This window comes from Amblyomma americanum, chromosome 2, assembly GCF_052857255.1.
Source record: "Amblyomma americanum isolate KBUSLIRL-KWMA chromosome 2, ASM5285725v1, whole genome shotgun sequence".
Taxonomy (NCBI): domain Eukaryota; kingdom Metazoa; phylum Arthropoda; class Arachnida; order Ixodida; family Ixodidae; genus Amblyomma; species Amblyomma americanum.
This window is the reverse complement of record NC_135498.1, coordinates 200,302,891-200,324,062: the sequence shown is the minus strand read 5'-3', so window position 1 is coordinate 200,324,062 and position 21,172 is coordinate 200,302,891. Positions and strand designations below refer to the sequence as shown.

At 48.2% G+C, this 21,172-nt stretch overlaps 1 protein-coding gene across 1 annotated transcript in view; it reads right to left on the bottom strand.

Moving 5' to 3' along the window:
- Positions 1–18,128, bottom strand: part of LOC144120331 (uncharacterized) — a 47,796-nt gene extending 29,668 nt beyond the window's left edge. The window contains exons 1-8 of the mRNA XM_077652706.1: positions 18,123–18,128; positions 16,620–16,670; positions 16,089–16,133; positions 15,649–15,700; positions 15,511–15,561; positions 15,384–15,449; positions 14,841–15,250; positions 14,217–14,612 (exon numbers count right to left, since the gene is read on the bottom strand). Coding sequence (XP_077508832.1) covers positions 14,217–14,612; positions 14,841–15,250; positions 15,384–15,449; positions 15,511–15,561; positions 15,649–15,700; positions 16,089–16,133; positions 16,620–16,670; positions 18,123–18,128 — 1,077 coding nt within the window. The remainder of the gene's footprint in view (positions 1–14,216; positions 14,613–14,840; positions 15,251–15,383; positions 15,450–15,510; positions 15,562–15,648; positions 15,701–16,088; positions 16,134–16,619; positions 16,671–18,122) is intronic.
- Between the last annotated feature and the right edge of the window lie 3,044 nt (positions 18,129–21,172).

Below are 21,172 nucleotides of genomic sequence, written 5' to 3'. Positions count from 1 at the left end.
CTGCATATGAACACGCCCCTGCTGCCACAACCTTTCGTTTGGCTCGGTGACTGCACCTCAGGGCAGGCTTCTAACCGGCTGCTCATTGCGATGCAGACGATCGGCCATCTCTTCGTCTGCCTGCAGTTCCCGACCTTGACAAGCATTATTTCGTGTTTATTCGACTGCGCAGTACCATGCTCCAGCGTCGACCCGGGACGCTACCACTGCCGCTCGTCAGCAGTCTGCCCCAGATAACTGCGCCAACAAAGGAGGATTGGCTGCCTGCGCCGCAGGAATCATGGAGGGCCGCATCGTCGCCAATATCAACAGCTTCGCCGCATATAAACCCGGTGACTACACCTGAGGGCACCCATCTAACCCGCTGATCTTTACGTTGCAGACGATCAGCTATCTTTTCGTCAGCCTGCTCATGCCGACCTTGACAAGCATTCTTTCGGGTGCGTTTGACTGCGCAGTATCATGCTCCGGCTTCGAGCCGGGACGCTACCACTGCCGTTCGTCAGCTGTCCGCCCCAAATGACTGCGCCAACAAAGGAGGAGTGGCTGCCTGCAGCGCAGGAATCATGGACGGCCGCATCATCACCGATATCAACAGCTTCGCTGCATATAAACACGCCTTCCCCGCGAGCACCTTTCTGTGGACTTGGTGAAAGCACCTCAGGGCAGCCATCTAAACCCGCTGATCTTTGCGTTGCAGACGATCAGCCATCTTTTCGTCATCCGCAAGGGCACCTTGAGTCTCAAGGTGATGATGCTTGGCGCCACAACGGTCCCTAGCTCCCATACGGAAGCTGTCATCCGCACCGTGGCGATAGGTTTTAAGGTGAAGGGTAGAAACCATGAACGGTGGCGGACAGGGCCATGGTCAAGCCCCGGCCGACGGGCTTCCCATTTGTATACCAGGTGGGGGGCTCCGGGACCTTCTTGTGTCTATAAGGGCGCAGCACAAGTTACAGAATAGGAACCCTTAATCCATACATGCCGCATGGATTCTCAATTTCCCTCCTCAAAAAAAAAAAACAAAGATTGGAACCGGAAACAATACCGCACTGAAGGAATCGCAGTTCTTATAATAAACTGCATATCTCCAACCAAAATTTTAACTTTAACCCAATGTTTCGAAGACGACTCGGCTCCTTCATCAGGGGTGACTGAGGGCAGTAGCTAGTGTCTTTTAATTATAAAAGGGAAGGGTGGTGGTGAAAAGAACGACAGCTGTGTCGCGAAAGGCGCGGGGGAGGGGGGTTTAGGCTGTTAGTCACGCTGGCGCACTGCAGGGAGGTGCTGAATGGCGACATTTTTTCAGTTGCGTTGAAGAGCGTAGTCCCTCGGCATATACTGGGCGCAGGTTTCCTTTTGTGCTGTTGATATTGTTCGGGGTGGTTGGAATATCAAGCGCACAAAAGGAAATGTGCCCCCAGTATATGCCCAAGGATTTCGCTCTTCAACGCAACAGAAAAAAGTCGACATTCAGAACCTCCCTGCAGTGCGCCAGCGTGACTAACAGCCTAAACGCGCCTATCGCGACAGAGCTGTCGTTCTTTTCACCCCCCCCCCTCCCCTCCATACTTAGAAGACGCTAGCTACTGCCCTCAGTCACCCCTGATGAAGGAGCCGAGTCGGCTTCGAAACATTGTGTTAAAGTTAAAATTTTAGTTGGAGATGTGCAGTTTATTATGTCTTCAAACCCAACCAGACAGGAAAATCTGTCAAAATGTTTTATTTTCGAATCGCAGTTCGAACTGCAAAATCTGCTGAAAATTTCCCACAGTTCCTGATAGTCCACGCTGTTGAGGAAAACGCTCCAGTGGCAGCACTATCAGTGTTTGTAATACAAAAGTGGCTAGTGGCTAACATAGGCGCGGAACATGAAGCAAAAACGTTCCTCAGGAGATCTTCTTGTACAAGTGATGCATTACTCCAACAAGAGAAACTTGCCGATCTTGACATTACTGTTACACCCCACAGAAGTCTGAACAGCGTTCAGGGAGTAATTTCTGAGCGCTTGCTAATGACAGAGGATGAAAAAGAGCTCCTCGAGAATTTGCGTGACCAAAATGTGACGTCCCTTCGCCGCATCACAATAAGGCGTAAAGGAGAAGAAAAAACCACCTCACATCGTTCTAACATTCGGCAGCACTCGTTTGCCCGAGTCTGTCCGAGTTGCATTCATCAGGTGCCCAGTGCGCCCGTACATTCCTAACCCTAGCAGATGTTTCAAATGCCAAAGGTATGGCCATGGCAGCAAGACATGCAGAGACAAGGAGACCTGTGGCTAATGTGCCGAAACCGAACATGAAACAGACAACTGCCAAGCGACTGAAACAAATTGTGCGAATTGCAAAGGTCCATACGCAGCCTACTCGCGAACCTGTGAAGTTTTCAAGAAAGAAAAACAAATCATAAATCTGAAAGTACGAGAAAATATATCTTACCTTGAGGCAAGGAAGAAGTTTAAGGAAGAGACAGCCAGGTCATATGTTGACGCCGTGCGCCGGGGGGTCGAGCGGCGTCTGGTGACAGTGGGCACACAGTACACCATCGTTGATGTGTGCCTGCCCCGTCCCCCACTGAACGGCACTCCGGTGTCGGCACCATTGAAATTCCAGAGGTGCACCTGACGGCGGCCTCTGGCACGACCAAAGTTGGCGGGAGGGGCGATACACCACTCCAACTTCAGGCCACTGCCCATAAAGCCCCTCAATGGACTAAAAGTGGCGCCATCTCCTCTCTCCCTCTCATGCGCCGCCACTCGTTCTCTCTCGTTTCGACTGTGGCTCCCGCTACGCGGTGCGGAAGTAGCAGACGCTCTCCGGAGAAAACACTGGCGCTAAAGCTGGCGCAAGGTATCGCGGGGCCTTTAGAGCTCGTATTTTTGTCGCAATTTCTTCATGTCATATTATGATTGGCTGCTGAAACACCCAGTTAGAATGTCTAAATGTCGTTGCGCTTCGGTATTCCCGCTGCTAGCTGTCCGACACTATGCCATGCCGCGCGCGACCTCGGCGCTGGTTCAGCTACTGCCTTCGCCTCCGTGCTTCAGTCACTCGTCGGTTACCGGCCAAAGTGCGCAGCACGGCTTCAACGTTACATTTGGCGTGCGAAAGCGATTGATTCGACAAGTTATCGTGCTGGTGTCACTGGCTGGCGAGCTACCGATAAAGCTGCGGAAGCTCGTCGCTGATGCCAAAGCGACGTGCTCCGCTAGCTAGGCGTCGCTCTTGCGTGTGCCGCAGGTCAGAGCACGTTACAGAATGCCATGCGTGCCTTTTTTTTTTCTTTTTAGAGGCAGAGAGGGGTCTATAAAAGCAAGGCGGCAGTTGTTTTACAGGTGTGTGCAAGCAGCTACTGCGGATCATATCGGCGCTTGCGTGTGTTGCGCGTGGCAGCAAGATGTAGCGTACTTTTTTTTTATTCGAGAAGTGTGCCATGAGGCATAAGTTGAAAAAGGAAAGTGGGGGAGAAGGAATGCAAGGGATTGAGAGTTAAAAGAAGGAGTGATGAACCGTTGCGCTGAGGTAGTCGCAGAGGTTGGTAATGAAACGGTTGTCCATAGTCCACTTCACGTAGTCACTTTCGCGGTTCCATCGCAGGCCCACCTCCCTGAGGAGCCGTTTTCTGATAGCAGCCGTCGCTGGGCACGTCCACAACAAGTGCCGCACATCACAAATGCCCGGTGCAGCGCTACAGTGAGGGCACCTGTCAGGTACTGGCAGATCTTTGGTACGCCACCGATGACGGACAGATGGTGTCAGAGCCGCCCCTGCCTGAATCCGGCGCACGGATACCTCCTCCTGCCGAGTAAGACTACGGGGGAGAGGGTGCGAACACGGAGGAATTAGAGCGCGTGTTCGCTGGCGCGGAACTTCGGAATCGGAAACATGGGACAGGAACGGATCCGGGGGAAGAGGGGAAGGTGCCACATCGTCTAATGTATGAAGATGAGTCATAGCGTCCGCTTGAATGTTATGTGGATCCAGGGCATGGCCGCGAATCCAGTGTATGCGCACAGGACACGGATACTTCGCGCAGAGCACATGAATTGATTGTGAAATCTGGAACGTTCGCGAAGAGCCTTAAGCTGTTTAAGGGCGGCGCGGGAGTCGGTGTAAATATGAACTGTATTGAATGTTGGAACCAGCGGAAGGGAAGCAATGGCATTATAAATGGCTTGAAGTTCCAATGCCAGGGGAGTGCACGTATCCGAAGTATACATCGCGCGAGAGTTGAGATGCGGATGAGATGGACTATACACAGCAGTAACTCCCCTCTCTGCAGAATGTGATGCATCCCTGTATAATATGCACCCTTCTGGCAGATACGCTGCTGATACTGACGGGGAAACAGTGGGGCGATTGTCAGTGAGCTGGCCACAGGACCACGGTGGAAGTGTCTTTAAACGATGAAGTTTGAGAGACTGTTTTCGAGCTCTATTTGACACCCGTTGGTCGTTGATTTCACTGAGTATATTAAGTTGGGCGAACTCCTGCAGCACAGGTATGGGTGTTAAATGAGGCAGATATGTTATGACGCGCATAGCCTCACGATTGATAGCTTCAAGGGAGTCCCACTGTCTGCGGGTGAGACGTTGAAATTGTGCCTGATATACTATCCGTGGCTGAAGGATAGAGCGCACAAGCTGGCGGGCCGTATGAGCACGTGCGCCACCAGAGCGCATAGCTATGCGACGAATCACACCTAGAGTAGCGTGAGCCGATTTACGAGTGGCTGTCAGCCACGGGGTGCCAGTCCCAGATGTATGGAGAAGACCAAGAATACGAACAGTTTCTACCTGAGGAATCAGAGAATTATGTACCGCAAAATTTAAAGGGGGAGCTTTCCGTAAGGCGGCTTTATTTTCAATTCGAATGAAACATTATTTAGTAGGAGAGAGTGTTAGATCCAGAGGTGGGAGGCGAGATGTCAATACATCCAGAGCGTGTTGAAGGACCGACTGATGAATAGACGCATCTAGATGACAGCACCACAAGGTGATATCATCGGCATATGCAAGCACGCGGATAGAAGGGATGGTCTCTTGGGCTCGAACAAGAGGAATTAAAGCAAAATTAAATAATGTGGGGGCGAGAACGGAGCCCTGCGGCACTCCTCTATTGGAAGTGAAATCACCAAAGGGCTTTCTGTGGACACGCACGCTGAAGGTTCGATTTGCTAAAAAGGCGTGAATGGAGAGGAGGAACCGGTGAGGGAGACCAAGAGTTTGAAGAGAGGCAAGAATGGCAGAGTGAAGGATGTTATCATATGCCTTTGTTATGTCTGTAGCGATTACGGTTCGTAGAAGGTGACTCTGCGGAGAGTGGTCAAGCACGTCAGCAGCCAAAGTAGCAAGGCCGTCCTCCGTTCAAATTTGTGGGCGGAAACCAATTTGGGAATCTGGGTGACAATCATGGGATTCCAGCCACCACGACAAGCGTGCGGCTAGAATGTGTTCATAAAGCTTGCAGATGGTAGGCGAAGAGAAATTGGACGAAGGGGCGAGAGAGATACTGGAGGCTGACATGATTTGGGTATTGGAACCACAATAGAATGCTTCCAGTCTCCCGGCATGACGCCAGAAAGCCACACCTCGTTAAAAGTATCAAGTAGGGTTTGCAAAGCCCTCCCTTCCAAGTTACGGAATAAGGAGTTAGGTATGCCGTCGTGCCCGGGAGTAGTAGTAGTTTTTAAACGTTCAATGGAGGCCAGAAGCTCTGCCATGGTGAGGTCAGAAATAATCCCATCGGGGGGCTCTGTTACCGATAAGTCAGGTGGAGACGTAGCGGTGCAGTCATGGTTTTGAAAAAATTGACGGACCGCTTTTTGTGCAAATGTGTCCTCTTCCACATTTAGCGCGAGGTGAATGCTCTCTGTGTAATCTGCAAGCTGAGAAGGGCGCTCCATGGCGTGAAACACTCTCCAAAGATGTCGATTGCCCTGCGTAGAGGACAGGCGGGAACACCATGCAGCCCAGCGTTGCCTGCCTAGCCGTTTTCCATAGCGCCGCGCCCGTGCGGTAGCGCGGTGAAGAGTAGGAAAAGCCGAAGGGTCATCGGGGTGACGAGTAGCGTAAATATCCGCCTGGCGACGAAGAGCCCACAGATTCAAGAGATGTATGTCCGAGATGGGTTGTCTTCATTTACAGTAGTGGTAATAGTGTGAGTAGCGAGAACAGCAAAGAGAGTAGACAATACTGAAGAGGGGTTGAACGTAAATAAATGATTGTCTGCGCGTACAGAGTCCCATGATGTTATTCGTACAGAGCGGCGTATTTTCCGTTGACGCGTAGGCGTGAGGGAGATAAAAATAGGGCTGTGATCGCTACCCCAAGTATCAGAATCAACAGCCCAACGAGGGTTACCGGGGCCTAACCACAAAGTCAAATCAGGTGAATACGGGCCACCTCGTGGGCGGGTAGAAGTATTCGGGTGGTTTAAAAGTTGAAAGGAATGATCCGAAAAGCTCCCTTGGATGTGTGCATTCTTGAGGAATCCGATGGGTAACCCCACGCAGTGTGTGCGCCGTTGAAGTCACCACCAACTAGAATAGGGATACCCGAGTTGGTAGAACGGAGAAAACGAACCCATCCCAGATTGGAAGATGCGGAGCCATGACGACTATAAAAAGAAACTAGGACAAGGGCTGTGCGTGCAGGTTTTACGAGAAGGGCGACAACCTCTTGACGTGTGTTGCACCACCGTGAAAGGTCGAGCGGTGTGTGCGGAACTGAACTGTGAATATAAATTACAGATTTACCTAGGCTGATGGAGGAGGCAGTGCAACGGCGATCAGGGATAGTGGGTGAATGGTATGCGCAGAAACCTGAAAGGCGTGGGAGTGAATTATGCTCTTTCAGTAGGAACGCCCATGCCCTCAGCTTTCCGTCGCGAAGGCGGATGTTCACTTCAGAGGCCTTATTGGCGAATCCTCGACAGTTCCACTGCACCACCACCGATGATGATGCGCTATCCATGACAAGGCCGAAGAGCTTCCACGATGAGGGGTGCCACCTGCTTCATCAGCGCTAATATCTTATCCACTGTCGGGGTAGTGACGGCTAACAGGTGGTCGGCACCTGATTGTGGGCCAGTGCTTACCCTAGGTGATTCCTCTGATGATTGCTCCCGAGTTATTAGAATTCTTCGAGAGGATTAAGAACGACGCTGTTCCGGGCGCTGGGTGAGTTCGTTTAGTCGGCGGCGAGCCTCCGCGATTACATTGTCTAAAATTGTGTCTTCATCAGTGGTATCCACATGTGATGGATGCACTGGACATTTTGGCGTACCATTTGATCCGGGAAGGTGAGCCGCTTGTGCATATGTACGCTGGTGAGGAGACGTATGGTGAGCAGCGGGCTCAGAGAAAGGAAGTTCAGGGAAGTCGTCGTCACATGCGAGAGCTGCAAAGCGATTACTTGTAGGAACATCCATTTTTGCAGGCGACTTGTGAAACTTCTTCGCTTGCTTCTTCTTTGTACAAGCGGGGGAGCGAATGTCATGGTCCGGCGATTTGCACATGGCACAATGAGCTGTTGGTTCATTCATGTCGGCCACAGCTGCTGGATTAGGGCAGGTATTTTGCATATGTCCTGCTTTGTGGCAGTGATAACAAAAAATACGACGAGGTCGGAAGGGCTGTGGTTTTACGATCGCACCGTAGTAGGTAAGGTACTTCGGGAGAGTCAACGGGCCTTGCAGGATGAGCAGGTATGAGCCCCAGCGACCCATAAGCCGTGCTAGCAGTACAACATGAGTTGAGCAGCGAATATTTGCGCGCACCTCCTCGGGAGGGCTCGTGCTGTCGACATGATAAACCATGCAGCGGAGTGTGTCAGGACCAGATGCAAAATATATTTGCACCGGGACATGCTTGCTGTCATCCAGGGGGATCCGCGTAACTGCGCAAAGTTTCTGGGCGTCCATCAAGGATGACAAGTTTACCGTGATGGTGTTCGATGGGCGATGGACGACAAACCCGCAGTAGTTCGAAGAGCCAAGAGCGTGGTCATTTGTGGCTTGAACATTCTGGGCAGGGATGACAGTCATATCAAAGCGCAATGTAGGCTTGATGGTAACGTGGAACGAGTTCGCAGCAGGCGGAAGAGAGCCTTGACTCACGGGAGGCATCTGTGGAGGAGGCTCAGACGCTGGTGACGGCCCTTGATGGGAATACTGAACTGGCGCGACGGGCACAGTTTCATGAGGGAGTGCCACGGGCACGGAGGCGGTAGAGCAGTCCATATAACAGGCCAAAGTCGTAGCATCGGAAGACGGCGTAGGCTGGAGGCAGGCGGTGACGATTGTGTGGACGTGGAGGCTGCGTCAGGTGGCAACACAGCGGGCATCCGCGTATCTGTCGTCGACAACGCAGAATCCATGCAGACGCGTAGCGCGGCCTCGCTCGGCAGCGCCGAGCTAAGCCTAGCTTGCCCCTGAGGGTTCCGGTTGGGTTTTCTCACTTGAGAATGCACCCACCGTGCCGGGAATTTCTCCGCAGGGGCGTCGTCAGCATTCTGTCTCACGGAGGGCACTGTCCGACAAACGCCACACGCGGTTTCGCCGCACGCAGGCACCCATGGACCTTCAGATGTGCTCCTAACATGCCCCTTCAGAGGTAAAGAGGTAACATAGGACTTTGTCCCAGCCGCGCAGGAATTCGTTAGGTGTAAAATCGAGGGCCTTCGCATGTGAAATTAGTTTAGTGGTTAGTCAAACTGGTTGTTCGTTTCTAACAGCGCGTAACTAAATGAATGTGCGCGCAACTTTTCCCATATGGCGCCTGATTCTTAAATAAAGCTAAGGAGCAAACGTAAACATTACTGATCCCCAATCATATCGGATCTGGAGGCAGTATTCCTTTTTTTCATGCTACGTGAGAGCGTTTGGTGCAGAGAATAGCACCACGTAGATGTTCTTATGGCACATCCAACGCTTCCCATTCGCTGTGTTGACATTTAGGTACGTCGGCGATCAAAGGCTTCAATAGGTAGTTATGTTTTCACCAGTTTTGTGCAACTTTACTCGAGATTCCGTGCCACATGGCTTTAACATTTAAAAGCAAATTAAATTTCCAATACGGGTCACCAAGGAAATGAACATTTTAACAATTAAAGAGCGAGAACTAGGCAGTACCTGAAAGTGGATCACTGTGTAAGAAGTTTTGCTATAATAATTTGTACATCTAGACAGTGCCAAACCTTGATAAATACTAGGGTCCGAAATCGAAATTTTACAAGGGTTCGCAAAGGCCAGTGCACCCTTCCTGGTGCAAAATAACCATAATTTTCAAGTCTTTCGGTGCTACAGTAAAAGCTTTGTCATTTCAACTTAAAGAAAGAACACAGAATATAAAGTAACAGCACAAAACATTTTGTTTTATTTCGCCCAGATACGTGTTGCAGAGCAGAAAAAAGAATAGAACAGACAGTGAACATAGATATATATCAAGTACATATAATTAGAGCAGACTACGTGAACATAAAACCAAAGAAAGCGACTACAGACAGGAAGATACAACGGCAGGAACTTAAGGCAGCCACTTCACATTTTCTTAGGCTGCTATGTCACTTTGCACTGATGGTATATGCCACAGCGATGATGATATGATGGCAGCGGACAGTTATTCTGACGGCCATCATTAGGGAGTGCGCAGTAGAAGTTGGTGGCAGGACAGTTCGAGAGAGTACAGGAAAGCTATCTCAGGCGACGAAATATCTGATTGAGAAACGCCAAAGCATGAGGGCGTCTAACCCTTCCGACAGAATAGAACTAACAGAGCTATCGAACTTAATAAATGAGCGCAAGGTAGCCGACATAAGGAAGTTTAATATGGAGAGAATCGAGCATGCTATAAAGAACGGAAGTAGCCTAAAAGCGGTGAAGAGGAAACTAGGCAAAGGTAAAAACCAGATGTATGCGTTACGAGACAAGGAGGGCAATGTCATTAGCAATATGGATAAGATAGTTAAAGTAGCCGAAGAGTTCTACGCAAATCTGTACAATAGCCAAAGTAATAAGAACGTTAATGAGAGAGACAGTAGCACACAGCAAAGCGTCATCCCGCCAGTAACAGGCAGATCGTGCTAGAAAAACTAGCCACCCTGTATACGCAATGCCTTATGACTTCGACCGTACCAGAGGCTTGGAAGAATGGAAACATTGTCTTAATTCATAAGAAGGGAGACGCCAAGCACTTGAAAAATTACAGACCGATCAACTTACTATCCGTTGCCTACAAGGCATTTACTAAGGTAATCGCTAATACAGTCAAGGCAACCTTAGACTTTAATCAACCAAATGATCAGGCAGGCTTTCGTAAAGGATATCCCATAATAGATCATATTCTTAATATCAGTCAGGTGATAGAGAAATGCGCAGAATATAACCAACCTCTATATATATCCTACATTGATTACGAGAAAGCATTCGATTCAGTGGAAACCTAAGCAGTAATACAGGCATTGCGTAGTGAGGGTGTAGAAGAGCCTCATGTCAAAATACTGAAAGATATATATAGCAACTGCACAGCTACCATAGTTCTTCATAAAGTCAGCAATAGAATTCCAATAAAGAAGGGCGTCAGGCAGGGACACGCTATGTCGCCAAAGGTATCCACTGCCTGTTTACAGGAGGTATTCCTAGGCCTGAATTGGGAACAGTTGGGAATAAGAGTTAATGAAGAATACCCCCATAATCTGCGATTCGCTGACGACATTGCCTTGCTGAGTCACTCAGGAGATGAACTGCAAATCATGATCAATGAGTTAGACAAACGGCAGTACGGTGGGTCGAAATATTAACATGCAGAAAACCAAAGTAATGGTCAACAGTCTAGCAAGGGAACAGCAGTTCACAACTGGCAACGAGGTGCTGGAAGTAGTAAAGTAGTTCTACTTAGTGCCGGCAGTGGCCACTGATCCGGATCATGAGAGGGAAATAACTAGAAAGATAAGAATAGGGTGACGCGCATATGGCAAGTTCTCTCAGATAACGAACGGCAGTTTACCAATTTCCCTCAGGAGAAAAGTGTACAACAGCTGTATCTTAGAGGTACTCACCTACGGGGCAGAAACGTGGAGGCTAACGAAAAGAGTTCAGCTTAAGCTAAGGACAACGCAGCGAGCCATGGAAAGAAAAATGATAGGTGTAACGTTAAGAGACCGGAAGCGGGCAGAGTGGGTGAGGGATTAAACGCGTGTTAATGACATACTAGTCGAAATCAAGAGGAAGTAATTGGCTTCGGCAGGGCATGTACTGCGAAGGCAAGATAACCGCTGGTCCTTAAGAGTAACGGAGCGAATTCCAAGAGATAGTAAGCGTAGCAGGGGGCGGCAGAAGCTTAGGTGGGCGGATGAGATTAAGAAGTTTGCAGTCAAAGGGTGGATGCAGCTGGCAAAGGGCAGTGTTAATTGGAGAGACATGGGAGAGGCCTTTGCACTGCAGTGGGTGTAGTAAGGCTGATGATGATGACATCTAATACAATGCACAAGATGTCAACTTGTTTTTCAAGCTGTACTACAAACTCTCATAACTCAATACTCAAAATTGTGAAACATATAGGAGAAAGGAAGTGAGAGGGACACAGAATTGCAAAATTCTAAGCGGGCACTAATATGTCGAACGGTCTTTGAAACGAACATTTTGATTATATCATTACAAAAACTTGTTTTTGGCATAACAGACACAGAGAAACAAAGTTGCTATTTCTGAGGCTTTCAAAAGGTGTGAGAATGGTTTGCAGTTGTTTTAGGTCCCTAACTTGGCATCATTTTACATTGCTGGTTGCCACCTGTTTACCAGCACTCCTGCTCCCACATTTTACATTACATCTGATCTCAGCTATGCGCTGGTTTTCCTTGCGCAAATATATATGAAGCCTTGTTTTCAGGTATACTTTGAGAAATTTGTTTGCAATGTTATGACAGTCTGGAAAACAGTTCACGTGGGTGATACCTTTCAGCACACAGGCCTCAAGCTGAGAAAGTGTAAGCTCATTCTGGAGAACTTTTGCACTGTTCACAGGGAAAAGGTTTTCAGCACTTTCCAAAAATTGAACAACAGCTGGTGAAGGCAAAGCAAGTTGTATTTTCTCTGTATACGACTTAAGCTGAGTAAGTGCGTTGGCCTCCTTGCATGTTATAGCTTTCTGACATTCATCACAGATAGACAGGTTTTTTGGACATTGCTCACAATGTAACCAGCAAGGTACTCAAAAGACTCTTGCTCAAGGATACTTAATGCAAGTATGTCCTCAGGGAATGCAACGTTGGGGATGTCAACATTTTCTTTCTGTTTTGCTGATAAGCTGCTCAGACCTAACAGCGAGTGCCCTGAGTCATGGTCATAGTTACCAGATTTGCTTGGCCTGAAGAACTGAGCCATCGTTGCCGCACGAATTGCGCAGTGAAACTCGAATGGCCTGGGGACGGGATTTTTTGACCGGAGAGTTGAAAAGAGGTTTTATAGTGGGCCTTGACCGAATCGACTTAACAAAACACAGACAAAACATTTCTTATTAAGATAATAGTCTCGGAGTTCAAGGGCAACAGCACTAACTAAAATAATGCCAGTTTGGACTGGCTTCCAGAAATGTTTTCCATCACCTATTTTATTGTTTGAGAAAAACAAATGAAATCAATTAGGAACGAAACTACCTCGGCATACTTCACCTGATCAAATCTGCTAATGGCAAGCTTTGTAGTTCTCGATGTCATAACCCTAAACCACTTAAAAACAGTTTCAAAAAACCACGCAGTAGTCAGGGCCTGATTTTCAGTGAAACAGCGCAACGGCACAAGGCCAGAGGACAAGAAAGGACGATACACAGCGCTGACTAACAACAGAATGTTTATTCAGTGAGCCATGCTTATAAAGGCGCCAGGGACACTGAAAAAACAGAAAAAAACGCACAGAACCGTGAAGATATCCCTCCAACCAGGCACGTATTTGATAACACAAGGCTAACACGTGTGCAAAAATTCATGTTCTTTCTACAAGATAGCGACAGAAGGGGTGCTTACGCACCTCTGACCAAGCTTCAAGATCTCAGACGCTTCGATAACTTCTCTAGTCAGCTGGTCTTTGTCTCTATCAACAATTCTGCTTTTGTCATACAGAGGCTGGCACGAATAGTCACGACAGTGAACACCAATGTAGCGGGCAGCGTTCTTGACATCATTTTTGTGCTCCCTCAGCCTATCGTTCAAACAACGACCAGTTTGTCCAACATATGAACCACCACAACTCAAAGGGATCGAATAAACCAGATTCTCTACGCACTTCACAAATTTCACCTCATGCTTTTTTGTGCAGATGGGTTCACCTTCATTTGACTTTTTGGGGCCATTTACACGCGCGCACAGACTTCTCAATTTCACAGGAGCTGAAAACACAATTTACTCCGGCTCTCTTACCTACCGGCTCTCTTACCTATCCTTTTCAAATTATGTGATACAACATGAATTTAGGGTATCACAGACACATTTTTTCTTCTGGTACTATGGTCGACAGCGGCGGAAAGTTTTAACTTTTTCAGCATCCCCTCCGCTACAGCTGCTGAGACGTTGAGGGGGTATACTGCAGAAACGAGCCTCTGAACCTGATAATGAAAACTATTCGCAGTCCTGTGGGTGCAAGATTTTTTCATGGCGTTACTGAAGCAAGACGCTATAATGCCCCTTTTTACGAGCTTCGAATGAGAGGAACTGTACGGAAGCAACGGCTTTTTGCTCCTAGGTTCAAAAGACCAGCACATATGTGCAACTGTGAAGTACAGGGTCAAGTCAAGAAATTTTATGCAGTCATCAACAGGCACTGAAAATCATGTCAGACCAACGTGCCCATCAGTTATTGTTGTGGTCAGGGCCTCATCTGGCAGGGACCCTCTTTGAACCAGAAGGTGTAATGCTGCTGCGGTATTATGCTTGAAGAGCGAAAATGCCATACCAACTTTCATTTTTCAAAATGACCGGGGTCCAGGCAAGAGGGCTTAAGGGGACGTGCTATGTTGAGGTCAAGCTGTGAGTCGAGCTCGACAAGCCTTTCTACTTGAACTAGGTTTACCTCGCTTGACGTTAAGCTGTGTTTCCTAACTATAGATTCAGGCAAAAAAAATGACAGTCCACGAGTTAGGTGGTTGCGCAGATTTTTCAACAGATGGGCTACGTCTGCCATGAAGTAAAGCTGTGGGCTACTGTCACATGGATGGGAACAAGATACTTTGCTGCGGCAGTGCCTGCCAACAACAATTCCAAATTCTTTCCACAGGGCTTGATTGCCACCTCCCATGTCGCTGACTATTGCATCTATTTTGATCCCAATGCTCTCACATGATTTGATGATTTCGAGAATCACATATTTCACAGTACTACTGCAAAAAGTATTTGATCTTAAGTGGTATGCTACTGTCTGCTTACAGCGTGTGGTCACTCCAGCAAGCATAAAAACAAGACCATGCGTGGCCATAACATTGTCTGGGAGGGTACCATTTGATAAAGGAATGGTTGGCTTCCCAATCACCGTTTCGGTTCCCTGGTCGTAGGCAATTCCCGGCGTAAGCTGCATTTCATTCAATATCAGGACGACGTACTTCTCATAGTCCTTCATAAGGTTCACCTGATAAAGAAGATACATGTAAATACTGTCACATTGCAAATGACTGCCTTCATTGCAATAAAACAAAATATCTCCAGTAAAAAAACCACATCAGCCAATGAATGTATTGCGAACTTCCCCCCAAAGAATTAATAGTGTTAGTAGTTAGCTTTAACATGCGCTTGGGCCCTTGTTGCCAAAGCACGTATGTTCAGCAAGGAAAAGATGTGTTATGCCAGACATACTCACTTTGACAGAAAGAGATGGTAGAATTTCGTGAAGTATTCCAGGCAGAAATTTCAAATCTTCTAGGTGTCTCTGCAGAGTGCGTTCACACGGAAGTGGTGTCCCAATTTCTCGGACGACGTTATAACCCCGAGATCCACAAGACAGCCTGATTTTCAATCCCTTTTCAATGGTAGAAATCGACCATGGTGTGCCGCGCATTGTAGATCTTTCCATGGATTTAAGCTGGTCATTTGCTAAAAAATGACAGGTCCGTCTCTTCAGGCCGCTTTTTTCTTCAAGTGCAGCATTCTTTTGTCGCTGACAGATGGACAGTTTCCGTTTGTGGCTTTTCAGCTTATCCTCTAGCTCAGGAATTCTTTTGTGCAAGGCAGCCTCATCTGCTGCACAAAAGACATCTTTTGATGAGCTCCCTAGTTGAAGCAAAGACAAAAAGTTCATCATGAAACATGAGCTATGGTATCATGTGTGTATTCATGAAGAAATGGAAAGCTCCCAAGTTTTAATTTAGAGAATCCCGTTAGATTCACAGCAAGAAATCCTCACCGTCAACATCAGTTACAGTTGCAGGAAGAGCCCCGTAACTAGGTGACGTGCTAGGAGTTTGTATACCTGCGTATAATGCAGAAAGATCAAGACAAGAGAAAACCCTGATGAATTAAAGCATCCTCACCTTGCAACGAGTTCTGCAGCAAAGGGCAAGTGAAGTCAACATCTGAGCAGCCTATACAGAAGAAGAGGGAATATCATAAAATAGCTCTGCACTCCAGCAGAATACAGCGTTAATGAATAGAACCAAATAAACACTCACTTTTGCAACGAGCTCTGCAACAGAGGGCTAGTGCTGTCAGCATCCGAGCAGCCTACACAAGAAAAGATTGTATATCGTGAAATAGCAGTTTACTCAACCAATATAGAGCGTTGATGAATGGCACCCGATAGCGGACGCACCATGCAATGAGCTTTGCAGTGAAATGCTAGTGGGGTCCGCATCCATGCAGCCTGCACAGGAAAAGACATCATAAAATGACTGCTCTTCACCAGAAGAAACAGTGTTTATAAATGGTAGTTACTCGACAGATCTTCAGTTTCAATGCAGTCCGCAGCTGCACATAGGAGCTCAAGGCCAGCAGGTACCAAAGAAGGCTGTGTGCCTGTGAACATATTGCATGACTGTTAGGTACAAAAAATACAGCTAAAACAGAGAACGAACGAAACCCCTCATGAGTGAATTTTGTGGATGAAAGTTACCTTGCCATGGTGGTATGCTGTAAGCAGGACCAGCTTCCAAACAGGCTGCAAAAAGTAATAATGAACACCATACACCCGCAATGAGCTTTGTAGCTTATCACGTGCAGCGTGGTGATTGACATCACACAGCAAGTCTTCACTCACCAGCAACGCTATTGTCTTGTGATGATTCAAAAGGTGTGTTGCAAGACGCACAGCAGAACCTGCACGAAAAGGGGCGATGAAATCTATAGCTGAATAGGTACACGCATAACTTCATACATAAAATAGGTATGTATTCTCTGTACTTCTGGCTGGGACCAGAAATGCTTAGAATTTAGCGAGTACATACTGCTGTTTAACATCAGCGTTAATCTGCAAGGATTGATACGTCATCCTAACCATGTTTTCTTCGCAAGGAAATCTGCAGTGTGACATTAATGTCAATCAAATTCTAGGCGTAATCTTACGTTTGGCAGGTGGCTTCCTCGGCTTTGGCTGCTTCCGATGTATAAAGAACGATGGGGCGGCATTGGTTTTCAATTTTTTTGCCCCGCAGCTCTTGAGAATCAGCGGCTCAAACTGCTCGTCCGTGAAGTGGTCCTGTTGAAAAGTGAAATCAGAAAACAAGGCCCCTATCAAACCGTGTTCCATCAAGTATAAGCACTAAAATTCATACACTTTCAGAGAAAGTTAACATCATTCCCTACACCGCCGGAATGCGACCTTGATTCTGAGTCGATACGAGATAGGCGATTAGAATGGTTATCAGGCCCAACACTTTCTACCAATTTTGATATAGTTATAATTCATCAAAGCGTTTTTGCTTTCAGTATGGCTGATAGCGACAGAAAAAGGGTTCAATTTTTTTTTCTTTTAGGGCGCGGAGTCGCCCAAATATGCTCAACATTACGCAAAAACTTAACCGCCCCTTTTTGCCAACATACCGTTACCGCTTCGTTATCTACGGCGATACATTCTAAAGATGCAGTTACCGCACATTCAGACCAAAAGCAACGTTTTCGAGTCTATGACTGAATCGATATAAAAATCACGGAGTTTTCGGCACAACGTCATTGCGATCGGTCAAGAAAGTTGAACGCAGCGCAAATATAAGGCATTTAGCAGGGCGAAAGGCTAACGAATCAGCGCAGAATATATCACGGTCAATAAGATATGTGATGAGCGAGAAATCGCTCGCTTACCTCACAAAGCCGCGACCACTGCGTAGGGTTGAAATCAGCCCGGCCGATTCTTTGCAGCCAAATCTTCCGCCGCGCCGCGTCTACATTCGCGGATGGAATCCTGAAGAGACGCTTGCCGTCATTTTTGTGTGTGTGGCACCCAAAAGCGCAGCAACACGGCATCGTGAATACGGCGCTGTGGAGAAAGCAGTCTAAGCGAGGCGCAAAACATGCAAAAACGAGCAAAACGTGGTCTTTAGGGCTCAAAAACGTGCTCTTCGCATGCTTCTCTCGCTCTATATGGCACCGCGGGTGAGGAGGAAGCAACCAAACAAGCAAGAAAAAAGCGCGCGAATGCACGTGACGGCGTTCGGCCAATGGGAGAGGCAGGGCCATCCACATCTTTGACAGGTGCAGCCAAGGCTGCCCTGTCATCTCAACAGAAAGGCTCGCTGGCCCCTGAGCCGGTAGGTCGCACGGCTTCCCCCGTTAGGGAGAAGCCACAAATCCGTACCCGCGCGGCTTCTCCGCGGAAATCGATCGCTTCGCATGAGGCGATGGATATAAGCAGTAGCCCGCCTCCGCAGCAGCGGCGGAGGAACTGCCTTGAACACAAAAAGGGAGCAATGACTACAATAACAAGCCCCACAAAACCGGGAGCATAGGTTTTTTAAATATATCACCAAAAGATATTAGATATGGCGTTCTTAATTCACTGGAACTGTCGAGGCATAACAGATATTCTTGCTTTATATTCCCCGGTTGTTTTGTGTCTCCAGGAGACAAACATATCAAAACATAAAAATATTTTAAGTAAATATAAAGTCTTTCGCCACGACCGAGAGCAACCAAAGAGCCTCTCTGGAGGTACCGCCATAGTCGTTCAAAGTAACATGGACAATCGTGAAGTCAAGCTTCAAACTACATTTGAAGCCCGAAGAGGAAGACGAAGACGTTGTTCGATCGCCTGTCGCCTCAGCTCTGTTTATTTAGCTAATTTTTCCTAATTTACCTAGTTTTATTTGAATATTCGAGGACGGCAGCATCTTCAAAGCGGCACTGTCCCTGCGGGAAGAGTACGGCTGCTCCGGCGCCGGCAAGCCTAAAGGGACCACGTCATTCAAAGGAGGCTGGCTCGGAGAGGCGGCCATGGCTTCCCTGGCTGTGGAGCGACCAGAACAAGGACTCGACCACCCGTCCAGCGAGACCTCATCGCTTAGTGGGGCTGAGTCAACGATCGTGGACGGTGACGAGTCAGTGGCCGATATGGCTGACGTGGACAACGAGGGCTTCAAGTTGGTGAGTCATCGCAAGCAACGATCGGTAGGGATCCCGGTAGTGTTTGAGCCCACAGAAAAGGGGGTTGATTTAAGAAAGAAGAATCCCATCTTACTTTTCGCGGCCATTCAATCACTGCTGGGATCAGTTCCGATTCGAAGTCGGTTCACCATGCACGGGGCTCTTCAGCTGGATGTCTCGACGGAAGAGCAGGTTGACAAGCTCCTGCAGAGCTCTCAGATTTTTGGCATCAAAGTTAACGTGCGGTTGCCCCATTCCTAGATGAAGAACACCTGTGTTATTAAGGGTGTACCAAAGTGGTATTCAGAACGCGACCTACTTGATTATCTGAAACAACAAGGTGTGCTGCACGTGAAACGACTTGTGCGTCGTGTGGAGTCTGCAGGAAACGAATGGGCTGCGAAACCTACCACCTCTATCGTGTTGACATTCGCTCCAAACTCAGAGCGCACCGAAAAAATTGATCTGGGATTCACAAAACACGCAGTTGCAGATTTCACTGAAGTTCCTCCACGGTGTTTTAGATGCCAATGGTTTGGACACGTGGCCAAAGTTTGCGTAAAGGATCGACGCTGTAAGCGGTGCTAAGGCGACCACGACTTTAAAACCTGCAGGGCAGGTTTTGCTTGCGCCAATTGCGGTGGCGATCATCCAGCGAGTTTCGGAGCCTGCCCCTTCCGTGTGAGCGCTCTGCACCGTCGGATGTCCTTTATTGCTGGTCCAAAAACCCCACCGACTGAGACGCCTGTCCCAGGATTGGACGAGTTCCCAGTATTGTCTGATGTTGTTGCGTTGCCCATGAATGTCCCTAAGAGACCTGAGTCCAGCAAGACGCCAAGGCCCAGTGCGCGCGAGTCGACTGTTCGACCTCCAGCAAAAAGTGTCCATGTTCCTGAGCGGCCGGATCACAGCCAGACTCCACGGCAAGGGGGAACCTCATATGCACAAGTGAAAAAAAAAGCCAGCTACTGCGGCCTAGAGTGTGTCCCCGTCAGCATCTTTTGTCGATGTTGTGAGTGCGTTGCGCAAAATAAGGAGCTCAAAAATCAAGGTATGTCTGATATTCTTCATCTTTTGTTTGGGGCTCTGCGTTCACATGTTCCAGCGATAGCGCTTGGTAACCTGAAGAACTTCCTTCAGCTGGTACTTTCTTTTGAGTCCCTAATTTCCACCTTCGCAGCAAACTTCCTTGCGAACTAAAATCGATGGGGCTAAACCGCGTGGATCTCATATGCACCGAAAAGTGCCGTTTATATTGCAGTGGAACTGAGCTGGGAATTTAAGTCGGTTAGCTTAACTAAAACTATTCTTGAAAGAGACTTGTGTTCCAGTATTGGCCCTGTCAGAAGCTGGCCTGCCAAGCGGGAGATGTTTGACTGGATATGTCGCCCATAAAAACTGCAGCATAAAGTCATTTCCTGCAGGCAGTGCTGCGCTTTACATAAGATGAGAAATTCCACATGTTTCTCTAAGCGTTGCCGATCTTTGCACGGATGACATTGAGGTAGCGGCTGTGGGAATACAGCTCGGCTCTCGAACCTTTTCTATTGCATCCGTGTACGTGTCTCCGCGGAAGAAGGTATCATTAGGTTTGTTTCTACAGCAGCTCTGCGACCGCTGCCCAGCACCTAGAATCCTTTGCGGTGATTTCATTGCCCATCATGCCGTTTGGGGTGAGAGGAACACGGATTCCCGTGGAAACAAACTTGTAGAGGTTATTGATAGTTTGGACCTGTGTGTTGCCAATGACGGAAGCCCCACTTTTTTCCGGCCTCCAGCCTCAGCGACAGCTATAGACCTGACACTGCATTCACCTGACGTCCGCGTGAGTTGGTCAACAGCGCCTGACCGCATGGGAAGTGATCACTATCCGATTTTTGTGTTTGCTGCCGACTTTCGTATGCATGGTCCTAAAATTAGCAATGTGGTCAACTGGGACAAGTACAGAAGGCACCTAGAACGTGTTTCTGGTGATGTCGTTGACAAAAACTTTCTAGCAAGCTAGCAGCAACTACGGCGGTCAAGTTACCTGATCATTTTCCGGCCCCGGATTTAAAACTCAGGAACCATTGCGCAGTGAGAAGAAGGGCGGAGCGCCAGCTCGTGCGGAAGAAGGACGACAGCAACTGAAGACGACCTTCAATAGGCTGAATCCTGCTATTAGACAGCACACGAACAAGCTGTACAGGTCGCAATGGGCCTCTTTCTGTGCTAGTTTGACTGTGTTCTTACCTATAACGAGAATATGGCGAGTTATTGGCAACCTTGCTGGAGAATATCGCCCTTCGAAGCCTTTTGAAGCTCTTGCAATACGCAAGGAAAAACTTATTGCGTGCTCTGCAGAGGAATTTCCAGACGCACTCGTACGCGCTGATTCTGGAATAGATATATATACACCACCTGCTTCCTCCAGGTCTATCATGGACGTCCCGTTCACGCTTCGTGAGCTTCAGACTGCGCTCAGTTGCCTGCAGCGCCGGTGTTCACCAGGTCCCGACGGCATCACCAATCAAATGCTGAATAATCTGCCCTTGCAACTCAGAAAGGAGCTCCTCAACTTCATCAATCGAGTTTGGGAGACTGGCGATGTTCCTCCGTCATGGAAGGTGGCACGTGTAGTTC